General features: G+C 31.0%; 1 protein-coding gene across 5 annotated transcripts; it reads right to left on the reverse strand.

The window, feature by feature from the left end:
• Positions 1-2,022: 2,022 nt before the first annotated feature.
• Positions 2,023-6,637, reverse strand: ABI3 (AP2/B3-like transcriptional factor family protein). Of its 5 annotated transcripts, none has more exons than XM_020372988.3 (7): positions 6,545-6,637; positions 3,750-5,419; positions 3,336-3,428; positions 3,090-3,190; positions 2,929-2,981; positions 2,736-2,812; positions 2,023-2,516 (listed from the first exon to the last, which is right to left on the reverse strand). In XM_020372988.3, the coding sequence occupies exons 1-7, from the start codon at positions 6,567-6,569 to the stop codon at positions 2,352-2,354; spliced, it is 2,184 nt and encodes a 727-aa protein (XP_020228577.2). In that variant the 5' UTR covers positions 6,570-6,637; the 3' UTR covers positions 2,023-2,351. The 5 variants fall into 5 exon arrangements, with proteins under 5 accessions (XP_020228577.2, XP_020228579.2, XP_020228578.2 ...); XM_020372990.3 differs by lacking the exon at positions 6,545-6,637 and adding an exon at positions 6,280-6,421; XM_020372989.3 differs by lacking the exon at positions 6,545-6,637 and adding an exon at positions 6,154-6,421.
• Positions 6,638-18,486: the final 11,849 nt, after the last annotated feature.

Below are 18,486 nucleotides of genomic sequence, written 5' to 3' on the forward strand. Positions count from 1 at the left end.
CATCTTGAATTAATATAAAATTTTGTATATATGATCTAAGAGTAAAAAACTTTCAATCTATATTAATATTATATTTTGATTTATTTTTTTGAGTGCTTACATATTAATATTTTGAGTTTCTTCTTTTTTTTTTAATTGTAATCTTTCAAAAAATTAATAACATTTTATAATTACTCTTGTTTTTATAATTTTTAGTCACGATTTTGAAATTGTAGAAAGAAAAAAAAATTGTGTATCTCATATCAAACAAAAAATATATATATATATATAATTATTAATAAAATATAAGTTTGTTAAGATAATATAAAATCCCAAAAGAAAAATATTACTTTTGGTCTAGTCTACTATTAAATGTGTTTTTAATCCTAAACTTTATCAAATTTTACCGTAACTTTTGAACAAAATAATATTTAATTTGTACTAAAAATAACTTTTAAATTCTAATGAAATGAAATAGGAGCTATATGTACTTTATATGCTAAAAATGTATTTTTATTAAAATAATCATTTTAATATCTTATTTTAAAGATTTATTTTTTAACGTTTTAATTTGAATTAATGTTACCTTTTAAAATAGTAATTATTATTTTTATTTAGAATCAAACAAAAAATAAGATATTAACATGACAAAAAAAATATAATATCAAATTCTATTTAATTTATTTGTGTCCACTATCCACACACTTTTTATTATGTTTATAATATTCTTTTTAGACTACATATAATATTTATATGATAAATTTAGTGAAATTGTATTTTTGTATTAAATTAATTATAAAGTTTAAAATGGTATAAAAAACTTATTTTTTTAGAAGAATAATATTAATGTTAGTCCGATTGATAAGAAACAAACTCATACTCTATAAAAATGAGTTTAATATCTATTAATGTAAGGATTTTATAGCTAAATAATCTTTTAAATATGTCTATGTAAGTTTTTATAATGCTTTGAGAGTTTTGATTATGGTGAATTTCTATAACCCAACTCAATTAAATTTTTCTTTTAGGAAAAAAAAAAAGCTAAAACTCAAAATAAATATCTTTAAAATAATTGATCAAAACAAATGTCTACATTTAGATAAATCAAAAATATATTTTAACATATTTCTCTTCAAATAAACCAAATAAAATTTAATAGAGAAATAAAAGACAAAGTCTGAAAATGACCTGCTATCTATGGCCAAGAATCCATTCCTGACATGAGCTCATCATTTTTTCCTTTATCGAAAACAAGAGGATGTCAAATTCTTGTATCACTGATGAGACCGTACACGGCTCCTTCATCCTTAAACCCAATTCAAGTCAATATGATATCTACTTCTCTACGTCACATACATCAATTTTCCACTCTTTTTCACTCTTTCTTTCTTTATTATAAATTTCTGCTTTTTTTTATTTGCTACATAATTATTACTTTCTGCTTTGCTGCAACATAAGTCAAGAATAATCCAACAATAGTATTTTTCTATAACCACAAGATTTTCACTTGCATCTCCGTCAAAAATTTGATAACCCTAAAAGGAAAAAAGATAATCTATCTTTCAACATGAAAAAATTACTATATTTGGTAATATTTTAGCTAATTCAGATCAATTTCAAGGTTTAACCGTACTCTTCATATTTGAATATTTTTGGTACAAACAAATGATTTCGTGTTTCCTATTAGTTGTCTTCCCACATGAGCACTCACCATTAAAACAATTAATAAATTACTAATACCATTCAAATTCAGGTTAGAAACAAAAAAAAAAAAAAAGAGAAGCTAAATAAACAGAAGCTTCACTTAATGTTAACAAACATCCCATTAGCTAGAACCATAGCTATTGGGGTGATCAACCAGATAAAATTAATTATCAACATTCATATTTATTATTCAAAATTATTATGTTAAGAAAAATATTCTACAAACAACAAATTGAGAGTTTAATTAAAAATTATAACACAATGATAACATAAAATTAATTTAAAAATCGTGTATAAAATAATTTCTAATTACTCGATCATGCCTAGCTACATATATCGTTTCATAATACAAGACATCAACTTTAATTAATGTAAAATTCTATCAAGTCATAAATGGACGTCACATAGTACATTATACATCACTAACAAAGTAACATGTACATCATCCACGTTGAACACATACAACATTTTCACATAACAATCGCAGTTAAATACGAAAAGAAATATAACCCAAAATACTGTTATACAAATCCTTGACAGCCTCCATTGAAGGGCATGCTGAAACCCCACAACATTATGTGTTCAGACTTCAGAGTCTCTTATTTTATTATATATAATATAATATAATATATTGTACATACATATAATGTATATATTATATTAATTTGCTACTTTTTTTCAGCTTTTTGCTTCGGTGACGATGGCGTGCCATTATTTGCAGCAGTAACAGCTGTAGTTGCTGCATTAGTTCCATGCTGGTTTTTCTGCGATTTTCCTGCTTTCTTCGTCTCTGGTTTCAGACCTTGTTGCCTCACTTTCACTCCTCTTATCATCTGTTTCAATAAATGAATAAATAAACCCACCAATTAATTTTCAACACTTTAACGTGAGGGAAGAAAAAGAGAAATTGTATTCATGTAACTTTATTTTTTGGTTACAAAAAGAAATACGTGTATAGTGATAAAAGTATTATTGTATGATAATATTATAGAAACACGTTAAGAAAATGGAAAATCATGAAAAATAGTAGAAAATGAGAAAAGGGTCTTTACATATTTGCCACACTTCACATCAGAATATATCACTATGAAATCTCCCTCTTGGAGTCCATTGGCTCTCACAAAGTCGCCTGCACAGTGAAATATGAATATTTGAATAAAAAAGTTCCTTGAAAATGAAAGTAAAAGAAAAAAAAAAGGGAAGGTTATTCATTATTTGACTCAAATCCAAAGCAAAGAAACTCACCAGTGTTCTCGAGCAAATACATTCTGCTTTTGTTGTTTGGCCAGTATCTGGTGCTCCAAGAAGAAAAAATTCAAAAGAGAACGTTTTAATCAACACATATCACAAAGGTAAAGCAAAATTAAAGCACAACAGAAAAAATTTGCCAATGAAATTTAGAATACCTATAGCGCATGTTCCAAACTCGTGAAGTTCCAATGTCTTCCATGGTTATGGAAATTCCATCTCTTGCCTCCAGCTCTGGCAAATGGGTTTCTGCCTCTTTCTGACCAATTTTTTTCATCAACATTATGATTCAAATTAACAAAAACAAATGTACTGTACATTCCAAATTAGAAACTAATCTACCAGAAAGTAATTAATAATAATAATAATAATAATAAAAAGGAATGCAGAAGATAAATGATTACTTTTGGCAAAACTATTCTCCCCAAACTTCCCACATCGCTTTGCTTCAACACCTTCTGCAGAAGGAACCTCAAGTTCTTCTCAGGCTTCCAACCCTATCATCCAAACACATGATATCACAAAACAAGTCACACACTATTCATTAAATAAGAAAACTATAACTCTATCTCAACAAATTAAGGATAATGTTTGATCTCAGTCATATGTGAAAATCCTTTGGACCAGCAACAACCACGTTACTGACAACTGTTTCAGTAGTACTAACAAGATTAATCTCTAATCTAGTAGAGTGAGAGATACTCGCAGCAGGACAAAAAAATGCAACATATACATCTTACTAGTCACATATCATAGATTATACATTCACCAAAACAAACTATTGACATGAATATCTGATCAAATTAAGATTCACCAACCTGCCTCCTATCTGATGCAGCTCGACCCTGATGACCATTCTGTGTCTGCATGGCCGACCGGTCCGCTGCCGGCGACTCGGCTGGAGCCACCGGCGCCAAAGGACCGGCCGTGCCACCCGTCATAGCCTGCCAGTACATCCAATTGGCTGCAGGATTTGCATGAGGTGCAGCCATAACAGTGGTGCAATTATCACTCCCCAATCTAGGGTCAGATCCATGATTATTCTGGTGGTTATTACTATTGTGATGCCTATGATGAGTCATAAACCTTCTCTGCCTAGCCATTCTCTTCTTCCTGGCTTCCTTGGTAGCCGAGGGCCCCAACCTCATCAACCTATCACCAGGGCCATGAAAAAACTGATAAGGGTACTGATTATTATTGCCATAGCCGCCAAAACCCCCATTTGGGAAAATACCATTTTCCCCAAAAGACTGGCTATATTGAGAAGCAACATTGAACTGTGAATTAGGCCATGAATGTGCTGACTCCAACATGTTATATTGATCTGCACCAGGTTGATAAGGGTTGTTATTTGAAGCTGCACCACCACTGGTGTAAGGGTCACCAACATACCCAACCATGTGTTGTGGAAATTGCATGATAGGAGCCTGATCTGTGCCAAAAGCTTGAGGACTCAACCAGGGTGTGTTGTTGCTGAAACAAGAGTTTGATTCAGGTGCAAACGAAGCAGTTTGTGTGGTTTGGTTGTTCTGGCCACCAGGATCCTGAAACTGTGCCTGAAGTGCAGTGTTGATGCTACCATTATTCTCCTTCCGCCTTTTATTCTGAAGATGGCTGGTTTGAACCCACTCAAGAATCAGCTTCAGCAACTGCTTCATGGCTTCTTTTCCTCCCCCTAAACGCCTCGCCGCGCTTTCTATCGTCGCCCTTTTGAGCTTCACATTCCTCAAATCATTAGCAGAAACACTATCCTTGTTAGACTTGAGCCACTCCAAGAACACCTTACTCATTTCATCATCTACACTTCCTTCAACACCACCTTCTTCACACACAGGAACCTCATGATCTTCCTCTCCTTTCGCCCCTTCTTGATGCTCCATTGCATGTTGGTCCTCCATCAACGGCACTTGCTCCTCCAGTGTTGAAAAGTCTACCAAAGGATTTTCACTTTCATCATCCTGGAAAATAGTGGCAGGGTCGAAGAAATCATTGGCCTCCAAAAGCTCCATGTAGCCAAAAGTGTCCATAACATCATCCATGCACTCTCCAACAGTGCCTACAAGGCCTGGATCAGGGTTCTGCTGCTGAGATACCTCCATGGAAGCGGTGGAGGATAAAGCCGTTGCATCAAGATGGTCATGCATGTAAGGGTTGCAATGGTTTTTCTCGGCATCTTCCTCAAAATCTGACTTTAACATGGCCCAAGAAGATGAAGAGGAAGATGAGGAAGTGGTGGTGGTGGTTGTTGTTGTGGTGGAACATGTCATGGTTTTCACAGGAAGTGGTGGAGCTGAAGATGATGATGACGACGATGACATGCACGGGAAATCAGGGAGAGGAGGGAAATCAGCGTAGAACATGGAAGCCTCGTTGACACCTAGGAACTCGTCTTGGTCACTATTCAGCCACATCTCTCTCTCAGCAACCGCCAAAGTGTGTGCATCTTCCATGGTGCTAAAACCAAGAGAGTTTGGCTCAGTTACCACTCCTGCATGCAGATCTCCTCCTTGTAATTCCACTTCACACTCCATATCAACAAATTCAAGATCTTTGCAAGAGTTGCAAAAAATAAGAACAAAAAAAGAAAGAAAAAATAGAAAAAACCACCCTCAAAGGTTGAAACTTTGAAAACCCTTTTGAGAATTCTGTTGGCTTCAGGTATGGTATAGGTATGGGGTGTTTGGAGTGAGAGAGAGGAGAGAGAAAGTAGATAAAAGTTAAAGACGTACAGGTACAGGGTGAGAGAAAGATGGATATGATTTTTTTTAAAATTTTTTTTCTTTTGTGTGCGCACTTCACAAGTGAAAAAAGGGGAAAGATCTGCTATGGTGTGCTTGTTTCCAATTAAGGAAGCAAAGGAATAAGAGTATCTCAAATCCTAGGAAGGGATGCAACAGAAAACATCTGGGATTACTCACACAAGAGGATCATCAACAAGTTGGGATATCTTAAACTACATAAACAAAACCCTCTCTTACCTTGAAAGAAAGCGACTCACTGTTCCAAAAGGATAGGTTTTATTTAATTTTTTTATTCCCAATTGTGTCATTATCACACCAACTAAAAAATTCTATACAACAAGGATAATCATACACCACACTTAGTAGGAACAACACACCACTACTAAATTTACATGGAACCGGAAGTACACAAGAACAAGAAAATTAAAACACTAAATGATTAAATTCTACAGAGAGAGAAAGGACTATGCGTGAATTTTACACAGAAGTGAAGAGAGAGCGAAGCACAGATTCTTCTCCAAACAAAACCCAGAAAGCCAATAATCAAGGTCTTAACAAGAACATGACACAGTTAAATTGACTGAAAACTTAAGGCTAGGAAACCAACCCCATGTGTGACTTCTGGTTTGTTCTGAGAAGTTTCATTTTCTCGGTCTAAAACTTTTAATCTATTTTTTTTTATTTTATTTTTCTCTTTCTTAGATAAGTTCAAAGGGTGGTTTTGGGAGGTTTCCCATGGAAAAAACAAAGCATTTAAGTAAGAGAGAGAAAGAGAAGTTAGTGGATTTGAAGAGCGAGAGAAAGGCAGTTTTGGTAAGGAAATGAAGGTATCAACAAAACAAAACCTCGTGCCGCTTGTTTCTCAGTCTCACCTCCGGATTTTGTGTCTCCAGCCATTCGTTGTAACCTGAGTGGTGCAACTAAACGGTGCCACAGTCTTTATGAGAAAGAAACTCTTGCTGCATACAAGATAATAATTAAACAATGCAGCTCCAATAGAAATTTGGGCACCAATTCAACTTTACGTGTGAAAGTTTATATAATTACAATAAAGAAAAAGATACTGTAACATACGATTATCTGATGAGAGAAGTAGTTGAAATTAATATATTTAAATTAAGTAACATAAATGACAAATAACATAATATATACTTAAGAGTGTTTCGAATATTTTTAAAATAAAATTAAAAAATATAATATTTATTATTAAGAATTGGTCAATGATAGTTAATAAAAAATTACTTTTTTTATAATTAAAAATATAATAGTCTACAAATTGTAGAGTTAGATAAATAATATGGGGAGTTATTATGACTTTATTAATAACTTTTAATAAAAATTAATTTCTTTTTTTAATAATTAAAAGTATAATGGTTTACAAAATAAAAAAATTACATAAAGAAATATATATATATATATATATATATATATATATATTTGTGTGTGGAGGAGTTCGTTTATTTTAAGAGTAAATTTATTTAAACTCAACACAATTATTGAATTAAAAATTTTTAATTTATAGATAAGTCTACAAATTTATTGAAAATTTAAAAGTTATTTAATATTTTTTTATATAAATTAAAATAACATATAAAATATTTTTATAATTATTCATCAAGTTGAATTCATGAAACAAAATATCAAATAGTTTTAAAGTTTTTTAAAAATTTATAAACTTAATTTATGCATTAAAAATTTTTAATTTAACAGTTATATCGTTAAAATTTGATATAAAACATAAGTTATTAAGTGAAATAAATATATCAAAATTTAGTTATTTATAACTTGGAGAGAGAATAATTCACTTAAACTTGGAGAGATATTTATTCACTATAAGAGTTTATTTTATAAAAATTAAAGTTTAAATTCAATTTATTAATTATTATAAATTTTGTTATGTCTAAGATTATTAAAACTCTGATTTGATTTAACTTATTCATTTGTTTCACATTAATTAACAATGTTAAATAATTTAATAAATTTAAGTTTAAATTAAATTAATAAGTCAATATTTTTAAGTATGCGCGACAATCATCTTTTATTTTACGTGTTATATAAAATTTTAGATTTTAAAATTAAAAAAAAAACTAACTTAAGGGACGGATAATAAAAAAATTTGTATATATAAATAAAATCGTTATAAATTTTAAACAGATACCTACATAGTAATAGGATAAAGACGGACAATAAAATTCTCCACTTTAAATAAATTAAAAATACTTTTTAATTATATATACAATAATTTGGTTTAAAATATTTGTCCAATAAAAAATGTATCATAATTATTTATTTTAATAGAAATATATGTTATAAAATTATTTTTTAATATAAATATGTTTTATAATTATTTATTTTTATTTTATTTTATTTCTTATCCTTTTATTTAAAAGTATATTTTATCAAATATCTATAAATTCTCATGGATACATGCAGATATCAAAAAAATAATTCATGGATACCTGCATTAAATGGAATAAGTGACAGTCATGTTCTATCCTGTTGTTATCCTTATACTCATGTACATTAATGTACACTTATACACAAACAATGATGAAAAAGGATAATCTTATAAAAAATTTAAATATTTTTTATATCTCATTTAAAATATTTTAAATAACTAACTATGAAGATGATAGAAAAAAATAAATAAAGAGGTACTAGAATTTTTGTAATTTCAAATTTGATCGAGCAAGAAATGTAAAATATTTAAATACAATAAAATGATAATTTAATTTTTACATTATAATTATTCAATTATATATTTAATAATATAATATAGATAATAATTATTTATTATATTATAAATAAATAAACTAACCTATTAGATTGAAGAGACCTTTTTATAAATCTAAGTCAACCTTTTTAAAAAAAATATAAATTTAACATTTTTATTAAATGGAGTCAAATTTTATATAAATCAAACTATAGGCCTCTATTTAAAACAATCAATACTTATTACATTCTTTTTTACGCTCTATAAATATAATTCTTTGTTTGTTAAATATATTAAAAAGTATAATATAATAAATACTTTTATTAGATGAATTTAATGATGATATGGTGTTAATTTAAAATATTTTTATGCTATCAACCAATCAAAGTGGACATTAATTTACATATTTTTAAGATAGTTATTATATAAGTCAATAGTTCATAATAAAAAATGATTTGTAATTAAATAATTGAACAAAAATATTTTACATTGTTATTATATAATCATTTTTCTCTTTTTAAATTATGAGAGACTTATTGAATAATTTATTTTTAATAATTATTTTATTAGTTCAAAATATATGCTTATATTTTTTTTTTAGTTAATGATTAATTTTTGTTGAAGAATTTAATTGATCATTTTTATAAAAAAAATTATTAATTAAATAAAATAAAATAAAAGACTCAATAAAATAATAAAATTTAGTTAATAATAAAAAAACTGTTAAAAAGAAAGTATTGAAAGAAAATTTCAGTTTCATTTCCATGATATAAAATAATACTTGCTATTTATCTTAGGAATAGTATATATATATATATATATATATATATATATATATATATATATATATATATATATATATATAAATGTTCAAATGAAACTGGTATAACTTTTACTAAGTATTACACTAGTCAATAACTTTATATTAAATATAAATTTTATAAATTTAATTGTCAAATTGACAATTCTTTATTTCTTGGATTATATATACAAAATTTTATATTAATAAAAAATAATTTGATACTTAACTCTTATAAAATAAAATTGACGTAATACATATATTTCAAAAAAAAAAATATATATATATATATAACATTATATAACTTCAGTAATTGTTTTAATTTTTATTTTTATATGAATCATTTTCATAAAGTTAAATAACTTTTTTCTATCAATATTTTTTTTTAATTTTTTTATTCTTTTTAAATAATTATTCACCTAACTATCCATCATAAAATTGTTTATTTATTTATTTTAATTTATTTAAAGAATAAAAAAGTGTTAAGTGTTTTTTTCCCTAGTTATATGTAACACAGATACTGAATAAAGTATAAGTTAGCGCGCGAAGTAGAGAAAAAGATTCTCCTGTTTAGCAAAAATTTGACGAGATGTCAACTCTTGTTTAAATCTAATATAAATATAATAAATTAAAAATTTGACGAGATGTCAACTCTTGTTTAAATTTAATATAAATATAGCAAATTAATTACATATATAATCATTTAAATAAATTAATTATTTTTAATTATTCAAGTTCTTAATCACACCTTATTATTTAACATGAGTTTTTATTTAATTTTAAAAATTTTAAAAATATAGACCTACAGAGTATTAAATAATTTAAATTTTTAAAAAATTTGCATACTTAATTTATTAATTAAAAACTTCTAATTTATTGATTGAAATATTAAAATTTGATAGAGAACATGAGTTATTGAGTGAAGTAAGTATAAATAGACTTACTCTTAGGGGTCTTGAGATAAGAAGTCTTTTCATACCTAGGAATCATGATCTATTATAATAACTAAAATATATTTAGTTACTCATAAAAGTTTCAAAGAATATTTATAAATGATTTTCGAGAATTAAAGATTTTTATGTTTGGCTTTAATAGTATATTCCTGAGCTTGTAAATATTTTTTATAGAAATATTTTTTATTAAAATAAATTTATTATATATATTTATTTACTCAAATATTATTATAAATATGATATTCAAATATTTAAAAAATTTGAAAACTTATTAAAATAATTTAAATACATAATTCAATAAAAAATGTTACATTATAACTAAGAAGAATAAAATATATTATTTCATTTCTTTTAAATAAAGAATAAATAAATAAATAAGTGTTAGCAAATTAATACTATTAAAATGTAGAAACAAAATAGACTTAAATAATATTATTAAAATTGACAAGGTCAATAAATAATGAGATACAAGAAAGAGAGAAAAATAAAGATATGGGAGGGAGGAAGGGAGATGGGAGGGGGAGAGCGAGAGGGACAGAGAGGAAGAGGAAGAGGAAGAGAGAGAGCGAGAGTGAGAGAGAGAAAGATAAATAAAAGGAGAGAGAGGGAGAGGGATGAGGAAAAAAGAGGGGGAGTGAGAGAGCGTGTGAGAAAGCGAGAAAGAGAAATAGAAGAAGAGCAAAAACGATATAGTTTTTGTTTTAAAAAAGAGTTAATCATCCATATCTGACATCCTCTTACCCAACATACATATACAATAGTTATAAAAATAAAATTCTTCATCATTAAAAACCAAATCTCCAACCACATAAGGGTAAAGAGTTCACATTCATAAACTTAATCCAAATAACATGTCAGTGAAATTACAAGAAATAAAACTGAGCTTTCAAATAGTTAATGGAAATAACATCCTAAACTAAGCCTCGTTATGCCCGGATGTCACACATCCTATCAAAGCATGCCTAACTGAAGCCTAAGTCTCATCACCAACATCCTCATGTTGATGATCACCTGCAACACAATTTAAACACATACAAATAACAACAAGGGAGTGAGAAACATCTCACTCAGGTTCAGGTACAAAAATAAAGGTTAGATAGCACACACACACACAACAAACATATTACAAGTTACAAACACCAATCACACATAAACAAGACACATACATAATCAGTATCACATTTACACTTATTTATCATGCAATGATGTCATGGTCTCAACTCATAAATGCATGTGGTGCCAGTCACGTGTCTCATACTCACATTTCTCATCATTTCATCACTGGTGACCCAAGGTACACCTTGTTAGCTTGTTACATCACCAGTAACCATAAGGTACACCCTGTTAGCTTGTTACATCACCGATGACCCTAAGGTACACCTTGTTAGCTTGTTACATCACTGGTAACCCTAAGGTATGCCTTGTTAGATTGTTACATCACCGGTGACCCTAAGGTACACCTTGTTAGCTTGTCACATCAGCGGTGTGCGGCCTAAGCGGCACACCTAGAATAGATTATAGATGCACATGATGCATGTCACACATCCACTATTTCATTGACTCAACATTTTACTTATCACGTCTCATCATATCTCATGTCACATTATTTGTCAATATCATATCACAGATCATACGTTCACCTTTCACATTCTCACATCATGTTCACATAGTCTCATGCAAGAAACTTCTCGTAGTATATACATAAATCATACCAAGTAATTATCCAAAACATGAAGCCATCATCAATTTTACATATATTGCCTCAAAATCATCCAAAGAATATTCCTAATTTTACTTCATAGGGTTTCTCACAAGAACTCACATAGAACTCTAATTCATATCAAAACTTGTCTATTTTCAAAATTAACCACATATTCACACATCTCATTCAACAAGGAACTACTACAATAAAATGGACTTTTAGTGGCATTTAATATGATTTTTAGTGGCAATAAAAATTGCTACAAAATCTTTTACCGGCATTTCACACATTAGCCATTGTATGTAGTGTCGCTAAAACATTTATCGACAATTATTTTATATGCTGGTAAAGACCCTCATAATGGTCGGGAAAAATGTATAACTTTTTGTGTCATTTGTTACTAACATTTAAAATTGCTGCTAAAAGTTTAAGAAAAGATTTATAATACTCTTTAATTATCTTATTTCTAGTCGATGTAGGACTTGTAAGATGAGTACAAATACTCTTTAGTTACCTTATTTCTAATTGATGTGGGACTTAGAAGATCAAGGTTATCTTCTAAGTATATATTCTTTAATTTTTTTAATTATCTTATCTCCTAAATACCAACTTAGAATAGTAAGTTATAGGCCTAACTCAACCTTATAAAACATACTTGTAAGGTGAGAGTTATCATTCACTTATATACTCTTTAATTATTTTATTTCTAGCTGATGTGAGACTTAAGTTTTTTCTAACAAATAATTGTCGCTAATAGTAAATTTTGATGTGATGTAAATACATTTTTAGTGGCCATTATATAATAGTCATTAATATTTTTATTAAATAATAAAATAGAGGTAATTAATTTATTGCCATTAAATAATTTTCGGTAATACTAAATTTTGTTGTAGTGAACATAACAGAAGAATCAGAAAGCAAAACAGAAAACATTCACATTTTGCCTGTTTCTCATAGGGTTCTTTTAGGAATCCACATAGCACTCTAATTCATATTAGAACTTATCTATTTTTGAAATTAAACACATCTTTACACTCAACATCACACAAGGAACACAACGAGACATTCAGAAAGCAAAATAGAAAACATTCATATTTTGCTCGTTCCTAGAAGTATGCATCAGGCAAGGGATTGAGGGTCAATCCTATTACCTAACAATTATTCCCATATCTCAAGCGAGGTTTCTCACTCCCCCCTTACTTGGATAAGCAGAAGACGAAGCTAGAGCGGAATCTGGTTGATCTCCTTCTCTTGGTTCTCCTTGGTCTTCAGAGAGTGTGTCCAGAAGCAGTGCTAGAGTCTGCTATTTATAGATGTCAAGAGTGGCCAAAATGACCCGTTTCAAATTCAAAACAGCCCGTTATGGACTCATTCGTCATGAGTAAAATTCACATCTAGAACGACCCGTTCTTAAACTAGAACAGCCCGTTCTGGGGTTACTCGTTTTAACACATAACGACCATGTTTGGAACGGCCTGTTCTTAAACCAGAACGGCCCGTCCCAACTATGGTTATAGGTCATTTTAGTAGTTTGGAACGGCTCGTTCCAGTTTGGGAATGACCCGTTCTGGGCTACCAAAAATAGGTCTTTTTAGTAGTTTGGAACGGCCGGTTCTAGTTTGGGAATGGTCCGTTCTAGGCTACTAAATCACCCATATTGGGCTTTAAGCCTTCGTATAATCTGTGAGAATCGGGGTGTTACAATTCTCCCCTCCTTTTTAAAATTTCATCCCCGAAATTTACTGAAAACCTGAATGGATAAACTTCATGGATCTTGCTCTCTACTGCCAAATAACACTTTCCTAAACATTTCTCGTAAGAAACTATACTAGTAAAAGATCCCATGTAACCTCACTACCTCACTGATGTACAAATTTGTCAATCTCTCTAAGGAATATCTATATCAATAAGGGTAAAACAAGCAAACTTGGTGAGTCTATCCACTATAACCCAAAAAGAATCAAATTCTTAAGCATCTTTAGGCAAACCTACAACCAAGGTCTATCTACACACTATCTCACTTCCAGAATGGGACGTCTAAAGGCTGTAAAAATCCTAGAGACTTCTAGTGTTCTACCTTAGATTTCTGGCATACTACACATGAGTACACAATTCCTCTACTCCTCTCTTCACCTTAGGCCACCATGATTCTGCTACGCCACTCTGATACATCTTAGTAGCTCCTAAATGAATGTTAAGAGTACTCTTATATCCTTCCTCTAAGATCATCTTTCTTAATTCGGGATTACTAGGAACCTAGATTTTATCCTTAAACACCAAAACACCATTAACTTTCACTCGTAAAGGGCTATTTATACCCCCTACCAATCATCTCCACTTGGTTCACTAAGAAAGGATCTAACTCCTGGACTTCTCTAATCTCATTCATTAATTGATTAGTCCTTTCCAACATACTCAATCCAATGCTCTTAAGGGTGAGCTCACACATCATGCTTCAGTCTCTAACCTCCTCAATCAAATCCAACCCTTACATCATCAAAAACAATAGATGAATGATCATCCTACTCAAGGCATCTATCACAATATTAGCTTTACTTTTTATGACCCTCTCTAAAGATTAAACACCTCTGCATAAGTTCACTAGGTACACATACTCGGTCTCAAAGTCTTACCACTTCATCTATACTTAAGGCAAACTCTTATCCATTACCATGTCCTATAGCCTCATATCTTGTCACCAAAATGAATCAACTAATTATGCTTCTTCTATTTCTTTCAACAATCCACTTGTTACTCGAATCATACCTAGTTTCAAACTACTAGGAGTAATCTCAGCAGTCAAACTTGAATCCTTAATTTGAGCCCAAAGATCCATCTCTCTAATCATAAGGGAAGGTAAATATAAATGTTTCCAACTCAAAACATTGGTCACCACATTGGCTTTGCCCAAATAACAAATAAGATCAAAATTTTATTCCTTAAGAAAGTCCAACTATCTCCTTTGTCTCATGTTTAACTCCTTTGGTCAAAAGATATTTAAGGCTCTTATGATCACTAATTACCTCAAGCTTAGAATCATATAGGTAGTGTCTCCAAATCTTAGTATAAATATTACAACCACTAACTTAGAGTTATGGATAAGGTAATTCCTCTAATGAATTTTCAATTGCCTAAAAACATAAGCTACTACCCTTCCTTCTTGCATCAACACTCCACCCAAACCCATCTTAGAAGCATCACTATATACCACAAAACTTACTTACATCCAGTAATATTAACACTAATCAATCTTTCCTTAAGAGTTTGGAAACTACTCTCACACTTTTTATCCCACACAAAGATAACACTCTTCCTAGTCAGTTTACTCAAAGGTAATGTTATCTTAGAAACTCTTGCAATACACCTCCAATAACAAAGAACTAACCTAAGAAAACTCCTAACCTCACTGATTGACTTTTGTTATCTCCCACTTAAGCATAACTTCTATCTTAGATAGATCTATGTTATACCTCTGATAGAAATTACAAGACCTAGAAAACTAACTTCATACAATCAAAAATTATATTTAAATAACTTAGCATAAAATTGTCTAGTATATATCCTCATTCTCAACTCCAATTTGATGATATCACACCTTAAGGTCACACAAACAGCCACTAATTTATCCATAAGGTCATCTATCCTCGTATCAACATACATGCATATCGAATCAAAATCTAAACAAGACACAGGCAAATCCAACTTTTGGACACAAGAAACAGAAATAAAGGAATGAGTTGTACCATAATCAAACAATATAATAAAAAGAGTCCCAACTATGAAACAAGTACCTTGTATTAGATTTTCAAACTGAGCGGCTTCAACACCGCTAAGAGAAAATACTCTCCCAGTAGCCTTTGGACACTCAGCTTGGACATCCGATCCTGTAGCACGTGGTCTTGGTGCTTCAGGACATTGGGTGCTAATGTGACCCTTTCCTCTACAATTGAAACATGTGACATCCTTGTCAAGACATTCATAGCTAGTGTGACCACGTCGCCCATACTTCTTGCATCGATTCGTGGGAGTAGAAACAAAGCCTCCAACACTCCCTATGCCACTCACCACAGATCTTCCAGCATAAGGCTTGCTTCTTGCAACATGTGACTTGCTCCCACTAGTAGCAACTTGATTCCCTTGGAACTAAGCAGGAGTAGAGTAAGGTTTACTCTTACTCGAAGCACCAGAACTTACAAAACGCATAGGACCTCCCGCTCCCTTGTAGAAAGCAGCACTTGCATGGTTGTCATGATCGTAGATGCTACTCTTGTTAACCAGAGTAGAAAAGTGATAGATCTCCTGATAGTTAATTGCAGTCTTCACCTCAGGATGCAAACCATTTACAAACTTTATGCACTTAACTCTTTCACCACCCTCACCATGGTAGTGAGTACAATAGCAAACCAAAACATCAAATTTGGCAGCATACTCTGCCACTATGTCATTCCCTTGCTTCAACTCAAGGAATTCCACTTCCTTCTGACTCCTCACATCATCCAGGAAGTACTTCTCAAGGAAGACCCTCTTGAAGTTGTCCCAATTCAAGTGCACCCCTCCATCAATCATCCTCTAAAGTGCACCTTCCCACCAAAAGTGGGCATCAACAGTCAACATGAAGGTAGCCAACCTCACGTTCTGAGCGAGGGGACACTCCGTGGCATTGAAGATCTTCTTGATCTCCTTTAGCCAATTCATAGAAGCATCTAAGTCATATCCTCCTTTGAAGGTAGATGGATGATTTCACTGAAATTGCTCCAACCATTTAGGAGCGACTCCAGCCCTATCGTTATTACTCATAGCTTGTGCTAACACTTGAAGGGTATCAGCAATCGCACGATCATTTCTACCAGCCATAATCTAAGAAAATAGTACACACAATTAACAAATATAATCGTTCATCACACTAGCATATCAATAAGTTCCGCAATCAATTCACCTACCAAACAAGCATAGCAGACTCATAACTCATGACCGATTGGATCGACCTGCTCTGATACCACTAAATGTGACACCCTCTACCCCAACATACATATACAATAATTATAAAAATAAAATTCTTCATCATTAAAAACCAAATCTCCAACCACATAAGGGTAAAGAGTTCACATTCATAAACTTAATCCAAATAACATATCGGTGAAATTACAAGAAATAAAACTGAGTTTTCAAATAGTTAATGGAAATAACATCCTAAACTAAGCCTAACTATGCCTCGATGTAACATATCCTATCAGAGCATGCCCAACTGAAGCCTAAGCCTCATCATCAACATCTTCACGTTGATGATCACCTGCAACACAATTTAAACACATACAAATAACAACAAGGGAGTAAGAAACATATCACTCAGGTTTAGGTGCAGAAATAATGGTTAGATAGCACACACACACACAAAAAAAAACATATTACAAGTTACAAACACCAATCACACATAAACAATACACATACATAATCAGTATCACATGTACACTCATTTATCATGCAATGATGTCATGGACTCGACTCATAAATGCATGTGGCGCCAATCACGTGTCTCATACTCACATTTCTCATCATTTCATCACTAGTGACCCAAGGTACACCTTGTTAGCTTGTTACATCATTGGTGACCCTAAGGTACACCTTGTTAGCTTGTTACATCACTGGTGACCCTAAGGTACACCTTGTTAGCTTGTTACATCACTGGTATGCGGCCTAAACGGCACACCTAGAATAGATTATAGATGCACATGATGCATGTCACATATCCACTATTTCATTTACTCAACATTTCACTTATCACATCTCATCATATCTCATGTCACATTATTTCACAATATCATATCACAGATCATATGTTCACCTTTCACATTCTCACATCATGTTCACATAGTCTTATGCAAGAAACTTCTCGTAGTCATATACATAAATCATACCAAGTAATTATCCAAAACATGAAGCCACCATCAATTTTACATATATTGCCTCAAAATCATCCAAAGAATATTCCTAATTTTACTTCATAGGGTTTCCCGCAAGAACCCACATAAAACTCTAATTCATATCAAACCTTGTCTATTTTCAAAATTAATCACATATTCATACATCTCATTCAACAAGGAACACAACAGAAGAATCAGAAAATAAAACAGAAAACATTCACATTTTGCCTGTTTCTCATAGGGTTCTTCCAAGAACCCACAGAGCACTCTAATTCATATCACAACTTATCTATTTTTGAAATTAAATACATCTTTACACTCAACATCACACAAGGAACACAACGAGACATTTAGAAAGTAAAACAGAAAATATTCATATTTTGTCTGTTCCTAGAAGCATGCATCAGGCAATGGATTGGGGGCCAATCCTACTACCCAACAATTATTCTCACACCCCGAGCGAGGTTTCTCACTCCCTATGACACCCTTCTACCCCATAATAAATAAGTAACAACAATAAGAATAATTCAATAAATATAACATCAAGAAGGGTCCACATATTTTAATAAAAACTCATAGGTTCACAAGTCTTGAAATAAATAGAAATAATAATAATAATAATAAAGTTTTACTCTTAAAAGAAAATTATCAAGGTCTCTAAAGAAAAATGAAAGGAATCCAGAATTTACAAATATAAGGTGAATATAAAACTCTTAAAAATAAGTC

Source organism: Cajanus cajan, chromosome 4 (genome assembly GCF_000230855.2).
Source record: "Cajanus cajan strain Asha chromosome 4, NIPB_CcT2T_4, whole genome shotgun sequence".
Taxonomy (NCBI): domain Eukaryota; kingdom Viridiplantae; phylum Streptophyta; class Magnoliopsida; order Fabales; family Fabaceae; genus Cajanus; species Cajanus cajan.

Coding starts and splice junctions, on each gene's coding strand:
- ABI3 (XM_020372986.3), bottom strand. CDS start 5,462: ATGGAGTGTGAAGTGGAATTACAAGGAGGAGATCTGCATGCAGGAGTG. Junction 2,982..3,089: donor GTTTGGAACATGCGCTATAG/GTATTCTAAATT, acceptor TTCTTCTTGGAG/CACCAGATACTGGCCAAACA. Junction 2,813..2,928: donor GTATTTGCTCGAGAACACTG/GTGAGTTTCTTT, acceptor TTCACTGTGCAG/GCGACTTTGTGAGAGCCAAT.